The sequence below is a fragment of the Syngnathus typhle genome, linkage group LG18, assembly GCF_033458585.1.
Source record: "Syngnathus typhle isolate RoL2023-S1 ecotype Sweden linkage group LG18, RoL_Styp_1.0, whole genome shotgun sequence".
Classification (NCBI taxonomy): Eukaryota; Metazoa; Chordata; class Actinopteri; order Syngnathiformes; family Syngnathidae; genus Syngnathus; species Syngnathus typhle.
The window spans coordinates 6,992,706-7,002,862 of NC_083755.1; the positions used below are offsets into that span (position 1 = coordinate 6,992,706).

Sequence of the window (10,157 nt, forward strand, 5' to 3'; positions counted from 1 at the left end):
AAACGTGAGTAACGTGAGTGTGTGTGTGTGTGTGTGTGTGTGTGTGTGTGTGTGTGTAAACGATAGCATGTGAGCGTTTGTGTGTGTGCGCTCCCAGGCGGAGAAGAGATGAAATGAGAGAAAGCAGGAACCGACGGTGACCGGCAGGGAACAGCTTTGGGATAGAGTCGGAGGGGTTGCTGTTCAGAAGCCCCTGGAAAAGATCAAAACGACAAAAGGAGCTAGCAAAAAGTGGAAAGGAGCCACAGCAAAGAAAGTAAAGCTTGCACCCCGAAATAGAATCGACGTCTTGGTCAAGACGATGCCATGCAAGACTGGGATCCATTTCCTCTCACCTGCGCTCCTCCCCAAACAGCCGGGCCACCTCTTCTCGTCCGGGACTCCGCGTGCGTGCTCTTAGCTCTTGTTGCTTCTTTTCCGCACGGAAGGCTTCGCGGTAGGTCACCCTGCGCGCTCGCGGCACGTCCGAAAGCGCCGCGTACTGCCTGCCCGCGCGACCCCCTCTGCTATTGGCGCAAGCGTCGCTCCCTCCGCCGCGGACCTCCCAGGCGGCGGTGGCGCCGCTGGGTTCCGAGTCCAGGGAGCTCTGGGAGGAACTGACGGTGGAGTAGCTAGGGGACGCGAGGGCTCCTGGGGAGGGGGGACAGGGGGGAATTTGGCCTTCGGGTTCAGAGTTGTACCTGTGACCGGGAGCTCCTAAGGAACAGGAGGAGGTGGACGAGGACAGGGGGAGTTGCTGGGGTGGCTGCGCTGGTTGGGAATTCTGTGCGGATTTTGGAGAAGGCTCCGACTTGGTCTTTTCCAGGGAAAAGTAACCGCTCTCCACCCGTACTTTGCGTCCGCTGCTCATCATTCCACCATCTGTAATTCATACAAGTTGTTGATTTTTTCTTTTATTTTTACTAAGCAAATGATTGTCCTAACCATCTTGAGTAGTGACGGTGGAGTCGGGCTGGCTCTGGCCCAGCTGGCTAAGACAGGAGGCGCTGCGGCTACAGGGGATGGTGGCCCGACTCCAGCGGTTCTCCTCCTGCCACAAAGTGGCCCGGCTCATCGGGACGCGCTCGGCGCCGGCGATGCCGCTGGGCAGGCTGCCTCCGCCGCCACTGGTCACCGTCACCTTGGCCGGACCCGGTTCCTGGACGGGGGTTTGGGATGGAAGGAGGGGGAGGGAGGAGGAGAGGTCAAATTGAGACTAGGGGAAAAATGAGAATAGAAGCGCAAAATGCATTTCATTTTAGTACACAAAAAGAAGAAATAATCTGTGATTTGATTGATGAAAGAAATAAAAATAAAAGCACTCAACTGAAATTTGTTATGTTGATCCCATATTTGCCTTTAGGAAACTTGTGTATTGATTTTTTTTTTTTTTTCCCAACACCTGATTGTGTCAGCCCCCAATGTGGTCAATCACCGCCAACATGCAATTCCAATCAAGCCTTTCCATGTTAGAAGAAAAGTGTTAAATAGACAATCTGCTTCTGCATTTTTGGAGCTGACTCACTGGATGTCCATTCATGTCCTTGGTGGATAAACACTGCCCCCTCTGCTGATCACACAAAGCTTTTTTATTTCACATACTTTCAAAGTTACCATTATACTACAAAGTTTTCTGCATCATTTTTAGAAAGAGGCAGACTTTATTGAGCGTAGGCCACTCTGAGTTATGTAACGTCCGTCAACTCGGCCTCATTTATGCCAGCGTCATTAGGGGGACCAAACAATGGACCTCAGAGGAAACTTTGCGGGCACACACAACATTGCGGGTGAAGTGGCAAGCAATGCGTTACCTGCTGAGTGGGCGGATCCACCTTGCGCTTCTTCTTCTGATTCTGCTTGTTCGTTCTGGGGTACACGGTCAGAACTTCCTGCCATCTGTAGAGTGAGAGAACATCTCGTGAACAAACATGATATTTCATTCGGCCCAAAAATGCATTTTAGGGCTCGGCACACTTGATTGAATACCAACAATGTGCGTTTGAGTCACCAAGGACAAGTATTCCAAAGAAGCCAGCAGAGGGCAGAGTCGCTCCGATAGCGAAACCAATCGCGTTCTCGTCTTTTAAACTCAGCCCGTAACTCTGAGCTCACCTGACCCAGTTCTTCCAGAAGCCCGCTTACCCGTTAATGATTTCTTTACACTCGGCTCGAATGAAGTGCTCCTTGTCAGGGGTTAGGATGCACAAGGAGTTCTTCTGACCCGTCCTGGACTCTCCGTCGATGACATCGGAGCACTGGTTCATATTGATGGTGCCCTGGGGAAGAGTGCTGGGCTGGAAGACACAACAGAAGGACATGCAGGAAGTGCGACAGAAGGGCGGCGGCGTGATGTTCTCGCATAATCCGCCCAGACGTCAACACGGTGCCAGAATTTGCACAGCAGACATCAACAGTCGGCGCTTCGACTCCAAATGTGCTTTAAGAAGACAATAAAGGAGGCATTGTGACATTTTGGTTTTCTTGTCCACTTTTGAAATATGTTCTATAGTCATTGAAAAGAGTCACGCGAGTCATGCGGAGCGGAACGAGCATTCTTTGAACAACGTTTGCGTTCCGCCGTCACATACGGGAAACATTACAGCACGCGACCGCTGCGGTGTCTCGGTGTCTATAAGTACCAGCCACAAATAATAAATTACAGCCCTCTGTGCGTCGGGACGAGATTAAAAGGCATCGCACTCGACTTGGCCGCTGAGCCAATAAATCACATTCAGGAAAACCTATTTGTGCAGCATTAACCGTGCCATGACTCTTACCAGAGCAATTAAATCGGGCGCATGGCCTCTGATGTGGATGGAGAAGTCAATACTTGATGGTAATCCCACCCCGAGGGCGGTCGACTAGCTGCGTGTCCCCGTGACTTTAACCGCTGACCTCTTTTGAATTCTGAACCGGCTCCAAATGCTGATGTGGTGACACTTAATCATTCGCGACATCACCAAATCATGACTCGGTGTGCCACAGTGGTAGCCACTTGCCCGTGGATTAAAACCAATGAAGGGCCCTCCATTGGGTGAGAGGTCGGCACGACAGCTGTGCTTGACAGCGAGACGGACAAACAGACTCTGGGACAGCTGGGCGAGGGCCTGGTGGGCCTGCTTCAGATGGCAAAAAGGGGAGACTGGCGTCAGCTTGACCTGAGAGCCCTGTCACTCTCAGACTTGGCCCGGAGGAGCCAGGAAGGAAAAGTGGCGGGGCGGATTAGGGATCTCCAACTGGTCGGTGGGCAATAAATGCTTTTAGTGGGCTGCCCATCGGTCTGCGTAAACAAAATTGAGAGGACGCCCCTGCTTGTGCAAGTCTTGTCCTGGACTTGGGAGTGAAAACAGAAATTTGTGATTCTGGGAACAGTTCCACAAGTTCTTAAGCAGTAAAATGTTAAATGACATGGCAATCAGAGAAAAGAGGAAAAGCAGCACGAGTCTCCGCTCACACGTGTGGACCCTCCCAGCAATGGCCACACACTATTTGGGTCCGCTGTTGCCCCCAGACCGGGCCCCCCTTGAACCCACACCGCTGTCACCTATCTCAGACCCCGTCCCCTCTCTCCGGGCCATGTCCGAGCACAATGGGGCCTTTGTGCGGCGGCGCAAGATCACACAATGTGGGATTGTCAGCTACAGGGGAACTGTACGAGCGCTCTTTCTCAAATCAGAACTTCAGCGAGGGATATTGCTCAGCTACAAAAACCTGTAAGAAGTTGGTAAACATCTGTCTGGCGTTAGGTGTCACTCGTCTGCCGGGATTGACAAATTCAAACGCCTCGACGTGCAACAACAGGAACCCTCAAACAGGTTCCAAAGCCGGCGCCCACGGTCGCTCGCTCGCCTTTTGTGCGGAGGAACGACGATGAGCTGGCACTGAATCACCCTGACTCACAAGTTGGGTCTCCGACATCCTGCTCATTACCGATAACAGAAAACTTTCCCTAGCAACTCGGGACAATAGAGGTAAACACGAGTGTAAGCCGCAAGGAGGAAATGGCCTCGGGAATAACCTCCAAAGTCCATCCACATCCAAACTCGACCAGCTGCGAACGCGCTTCACACTTTTGCCAGCAGGTATTTGGGAGAGCGTGGGCAGCCGCGGCGTTTGGTCCTCGCTGCAAATAGCGAGAGCAGCGTGGGCGGTTTCGCGCGGCCTGTTCGGAGGCCGGCATCGTCATGGATGCGGAGGAGGAAGAGGAGGGAAGTGTCAGAGGATGAAGAGAAGGTTCACCGTCACTATTTCCAAATTGGTTGTTGTATTAAGAAAGATGATGCCAAACACACGCACGCGCTTTTTAACGTGCAAGCGTTACGTAATGTCTCCGAACGATCGTGGACTTGCGAGAAATAATATGAGATGGTGACAGATATGCTGGGAAAAGAGAGCTAAACAGGTGCTCCGCTCAACTTTTGTCATGTGGCCTGTTGCTCACACTCGCCCCGTCTTACCAGAATTAGCCCGAGTGGGTGTGCTCTTTCCCAGACTGATAACATTTCTTTGACGAATACAACAATCGTGTCTTTCTTAGATGTCGACACGCCTTCCTTCAGCCCGCTACAAACGGGTGCTTCTCAGAGGTCTGACATCTTTGAATTCCAGTAAACACAGGAAACGAATCGAAAAGGACTAAAAAAAAAAAAAAAGGAAAAACAAAATGAGCACATCATGTTCTTGTGGAGAATAATGAGGGGGATGCGGTCGACACACTTAACAGTCCGTTTTGATTTAAGTCACTTTTGTATTAGGACTCGAAAAATAACAACAACATTTTTTATAGCCGACCACCCATGTGAAAATGATTAATCGATGTCATCACTGATATATACGTATATTTTTACAACAATTCCAAATGAAACTTGTACAATGTTTGAGCGTGAGCTAACAGCAGTACCGCCTCCCACAAGCTATTTTTGGCGAGCTGGACAAAAGTGCATTAAGCCGCCACCTACTAATGGTTAGATGAGCAATGTCGAGCGGTTATTTGAACGTGGGTGTTGGTCATTATCACTCATCCACGTGCCGGTGGAGGGTTCTTAACGGCCATCTGACAAGTCCTGAGCACCACGCGACGCACCGATGCGCGCGTCTGCTTTTTGTGTACCTGGACGGACGGGCTCGAACGACTTCAACTATGGTAACGACGCTGAAGTTTCCGCGGGCAGCACATGTTCCTGACGCAGTCAAGCGCCCTTGACCACACACAAGAACACTTGCAAGTCAGCAAAAAAAAAAAAAAAAAGCCACTTCTCCATTTTTTATATATTATATATTTGAGCTCGGCCGACGCACTTGTTCTGATCGGGCTCACCCGAGCGACTTGCTCACTTTTGCAAAGAGGAGAAGAAGAGAAGCTAACTCTGTCCATTGTTCTACAGTACACGTCTTAGGCATTTGTTGCAGCAATAAATGACAGAACATGTTGCCCTTGGCAACAAAGTCCCCCCTCTGAAATAACTGTGCCGGTTGCCCCGGGAAACCGGCTTTTAGAGTCGAGTACAGGAGACTTGAATAGTCCTCGGTTATTCGCTGAAAGCGAATCGATGTTCTTGCCATAGACGTACGTGCTGGAACAACAAAATGACCTTTTCCAAGTATATCGAGCGACCCTCCGACATTCAGTAAGGAGATGAACAGAGGATGATTGACATCCGGCCGACAATGCACAGAGGACGCACGGGCCAGCTTTTTCTTCACGCTCTTGTGCCAGAACATGCCACAAAAGCTGAAATAAAGGATGTGCTGATGCTTGACCAGAATACGAGCGCCGCTTCTGGTTCAATCGCATGACACGCTGCAGCCAGAACAGGTGACTTACAAAAACATCGGCGAGTTGATACAATACAGAACTGTAAAAACCATCTCATCCACATTTCGTTTGGGAAGCCGACGCTATCACGAGGGCCTTGCACAATATTTGAACAGGCCACAAAGCAAACAGAGAGCATGACGCCGCATAAACACCGTGTGTGGTGGAACTTCATTCCTCCGGACACGGCCACGCTACTTTGGACCATGAGTTTCAAAGGAGAGATCTCGGGAGAGGGGGGGGGCGGTCACTTCAATCCTGGTGTCTAATACAGTGAGGGTTTTCATTACCGCCCGGTATAAAGAAAGAATCGGCCGAGGAGAAACCGATACGTTCGATGAGACAAAATTAATGAAGAAGATTTGAGGGAGAAGATATGCAATGTTATAGTGAAAAGTACTTAAGGTGGTAAATTCTACAAAAAGTGGGGATAAAAATGTCTTACCATTTCGTCCAGAGCGTAGCGGAGTAAGCCGTGCTCGTAAAGGATGAAAAACCTCCTTTGCCATTTCTGCATCCAAAGACAAAGATGTCCATTATAAACAATGACAGGTAAATAACGTTGGAAAACTTTGAATGCGCTGGAGGTTTCAAATTTTATGAACCGAAGTCAAGGAATTTGTGCTGCCAGACTAGAAAAGCTTCTGGCACACAACTGTTCAAAGTGTCAAAATGTTTTATTTTATATTTGTCACTCCCCGCCCTTTGAGCCACATTTGGCTCCCAACGACGTGGTTTTCTCACACGGTGGAGGAATGCGAGGCGCAGAAAATGAGAAAAGAAAAATGTTGCTGAACATTTTCTACATGTCAGAAATTGTGGGCGTGATCACTAGCAGGCGCTATGGAGTCGAACCCCCGACTTTAACTGCAGGGCACGTGCTAACCGCTACGCTACCATGCCGCCCTGCAATCACATTCCAAGTTTTAAAGGAGGGGGGAGGAATGGATCAATGCACTCTAGTGCACCTACATGCAAAGAGCAAATATACAAGCCAACCTTTGAAACATTTACCACGTGATGTTGGAAAGTGTATTCTATTTTAGCACGGAACAAATCAGTTTTGAAGATTGATTTTTTTTTTTTTTGATTTCCCCACAATTTTTTTTTGCGAAGTCAATCGGAGGAGGTCGACCAAATCAGTGTCGTCAATGTAAACAGCAGGCTATTGACAAACGTAGGGGTGAACGACCCCCCCCTTGAAAAACAAAACATGTGGAATCCATCAGAGCGGCTGTGAGAACTGGGACTTTTCCATCACCTCCCCCACATTCTCCCAGCTCCGCTTTTGGGATGCATCGCCACGGTTTTATCTGGGGGTTGATAAAGAAGGAGGCTCGACGGAGGCAGGCTCGCGTTTCACCGTGCCAAAGCGGAATCATGTCAATATCGGGATCGTTATTGCTTGTGAACCATTTGTCGCTCTGGAGGGAAAAAAAAAACCAAACGCTCCCACAGGAAGCTAAAGCCAAGTTTTTCCCAAAGAGTGTAAGTAAAGATAGCAAAATGAAAACAGCCATTGGCATCTTTTGATGAGACGTAAAAGTCGAAGTGAATTAAAAAATTAATTGGCCGTTTAATCTCTTGAAATATAAATCATGACGCCAGCTAGCAAACAAGACTTCTTTAATCCATTTCATAATGAATTGAAGCCACTTACCCGAGATCTGTGTAAGGGATTGTCAAAATTGGTCCCCTCTGGCGCGAGCAGCAACCATCCTCCATAAATAGGCTTCGCCTGTTGATAAGAAGATGCGATTATAAACATCAACTGTTTGCGAGGGGAAAAGGGAAAGTTATAAATTTGCAATTTCAACTCAACAAAGGCGGGCTGGCCTGGCCTGGCCTGGCATGCTTTCTTAAATAGTTGTGCCACATACTTGAACTCCTGCCACTTGAGTAGTCAGCAGTTATTTCGAGTCAAACAAGCCCGGCCTAACCACAGCTGGCTGGCTTGATGTGTGCATGGTGAGAAATGCCGCGAGGAATTTTGCCAGACGTTGCCGCTCAGATGATAGGATGTAAAATAATAAATTAAATGAATAATCTACAGAACAGTGGGCTAGAAATTAAGCTCTGACATTTACGGCCAGCCGGCCGGCTCCTCCGTCGGGGGGTTTTGATTACAGTCATAACTTCATCCCACGCAAAGCCACATCTAATCCACCTTAAAATCCGCTTTTGTTTTGATTGCAAAAGGTACGGCGGGACAGAGCTCAGCTACGGTCGCTCTGTAAACAAAATGAAAGAACCGCAATTTTCCAATCTGAACTTTGCGGCCAGGCTATCTGATAACGGGCCCGCCTGCAGGAAGGAATTGCGCTGATAGCCTGTAAAAATATGCCCGAAACCCAAAAGGAGCTGTCGTCTTTCCTCACGTGACCTGACAGCAGGCCCCGTTTGAAAAATACACTCTGATCATTTCAGGTCAAGCTTTCCTCTTCATCGCTTTGGTGGTTAAACGGCGCGTGTCGCCACAGCCCCCGACCTCCTCGTTCCACGAATTAGAACGTGGCCTAATGTCAGTTCCAATTGTTTCTTATGGCAAAAAAAAAAAAAAAGATTTCTAAAACGTTAACCGGCTGGGCTAGAGACATGAACCGAATGACACCGGCGCGCCTCCAAGTGCGCCGCTTTCGGAAAACTTTACAACTAAGACACAACTGGCTGGGTTGGAGGTTGACAGCCGGTGTTCCGCAGGGAAAGACGAGCTATTTTCCATCATATTTGAAGGAAAGTGCGCTGTTACGTTTCCAGAGACATCACTCTCTGACCAGCTGGGAAATACTGTTGGAATATGACCATTTGTAAACAATCAACCAAATGGAACATACAGTCATGCGATTTGCGGGGAGCATATCCACGTAAGTGTTTGGACAGTGTGACAAATAGATGATGAAGCTGGTGATTGTTTGAGTCGAAAGCTTTGGGAGTTCAGCGTGACATTAAGGTCAATAAGCATCCCTGGGTTGATGACTAATTGAATTCAGAGAAACAAACCTTTGCACTTTTAGCCTATGTTGACACATGAAGCAAAAACACACCTAAGCGCAAGGCCATTCATTTTCATGGTGAGATTTGTTTACTCTTAAGTTGAATCAAAACTTCAGTATCTCTAATTCTACTTGGGGTAAAGAGCACTTTGACTTTTTTGCACAGAAACACTGCAGTGACCAAATACTCACCTGGTTGAGGTCTTCGTCGTTGAGCAGGTGAGATTCTCGAGGCTTAAAACAATTTTGACATTTGCTCTTATTAAAAATGTTGGCTTGGAATTTCCTACAGGGGTTCTCTTTGACTGACATGGTGGGTCGAGGATAGGACGGGATGCGTGTTCTCTTTCAAATTTAAAAAAACAAATTACTTTGGGAACAAATGATACGAAATGTCTCTTTAGGTCACGTCTATGCTGGTCATCGTGCTCCAGGGGGGCTAACGTTCACCCGTTAGAACTTCTCGCTGTCTCTGGAGCCCACCAAGAAGTTCTGGATGATGTCGACTAATGGAGACAGGAGTGCGCAATGTTTGGGTCGAACATGCGTTGCTCAACCAAGCGTCGACGAGCGGTGGACGACACTGCGGTGGTCCTGGCGGGTCCCGTCAGCAGCCTCCATCGCGGGGGGAACGACGCCAACTTACCGAAGGGAGTCCAATCCGCCTCCTCCACCTCCGGACTGCTATTTAACGAGCGTTCATACGCGATTGGGTTCCAGTCCGGACATAATTCACGTTGAAAAACACGCCATGGACGCTGCTCAATTCGTGCAGCTGAGTGAATGTTTTCGTCTAAATGCTGCTAGTGGCCGGACATCAACTGTCTGCAAAGAAGGGCGGGGCTAAGTTGGTGATTGACTGCAACATTGACCAATCAGGCGCCTGCCCGTGCGGACGCTCTGTAAATTGACCAATTGGACGCCGATCAAGACCCACCTTTCCTCTGTTAGGTGGGCTTTAAAGTTTTGGTCACCAACCACAGGGCCGCGGACCGGAACCGTTCCGTGGGACATTCGGTACTGGACAGAGGTAGCAAAAGTACTCCCAAGGATACAGTTGAATAAAGCCAAAGGTGTTATTTATAAAAAAAAAAAAAAAAAAAAGTGGTAATCTGTACAAGCGGTGATCAACTCAAATAACAAAATACAGACTCTGAAATGAAGATACAAATCAAATGGCAGATTTATGTGTTAAAAAATGCAACCATGATAAATCATTTGAAAACCTTTTCATCCTGTACAACTCAACTGAAAGAACAACACCATCCCCACAGATGAAACCAGTACCTTGGTCAAGGTGAAGGAAATGAAGATGCTAAAATATGACTAATATAACTAGTTTGTGTCACAAAAAGACTTAGGAACACTGT

At 48.3% G+C, this 10,157-nt stretch overlaps 1 protein-coding gene and 2 long non-coding RNA genes across 16 annotated transcripts in view; 2 read left to right on the forward strand and 1 right to left on the reverse strand.

Annotated features, from left to right (window-relative positions):
* Positions 1-1,311, forward strand: part of LOC133142980 (uncharacterized) — a 1,824-nt gene extending 513 nt beyond the window's left edge. The window contains exon 2 of the long non-coding RNA XR_009710332.1: positions 67-1,311. This is a non-coding gene — a long non-coding RNA (uncharacterized LOC133142980). The remainder of the gene's footprint in view (positions 1-66) is intronic.
* si:ch73-103b11.2 (protein outspread) overlaps positions 1-9,624 on the reverse strand; it is a 27,304-nt gene extending 17,680 nt beyond the window's left edge. For 10 of the 14 annotated variants that reach the window (XM_061264681.1, XM_061264673.1, XM_061264678.1 and 7 more), the window contains exons 1-8: positions 8,980-9,624; positions 7,455-7,532; positions 6,240-6,305; positions 2,122-2,273; positions 1,791-1,875; positions 1,505-1,549; positions 925-1,138; positions 336-861 (exon numbers count right to left, since the gene is read on the reverse strand). In XM_061264681.1, coding sequence (XP_061120665.1) covers positions 336-861; positions 925-1,138; positions 1,505-1,549; positions 1,791-1,875; positions 2,122-2,273; positions 6,240-6,305; positions 7,455-7,532; positions 8,980-9,099 — 1,286 coding nt within the window. In that variant the 5' untranslated portion in view covers positions 9,100-9,624. The remainder of the gene's footprint in view (positions 1-335; positions 862-924; positions 1,139-1,504; positions 1,550-1,790; positions 1,876-2,121; positions 2,274-6,239; positions 6,306-7,454; positions 7,533-8,979) is intronic. The other 4 variants (XM_061264671.1, XM_061264679.1, XM_061264683.1 and 1 more) reach the window with 4 other exon arrangements.
* On the forward strand, positions 7,016-9,907 carry LOC133142981 (uncharacterized). Its single transcript, XR_009710333.1, has 2 exons — positions 7,016-8,865; positions 8,954-9,907. It is a non-coding gene; the product is annotated as an uncharacterized LOC133142981 (long non-coding RNA).
* Positions 9,908-10,157: the final 250 nt, after the last annotated feature.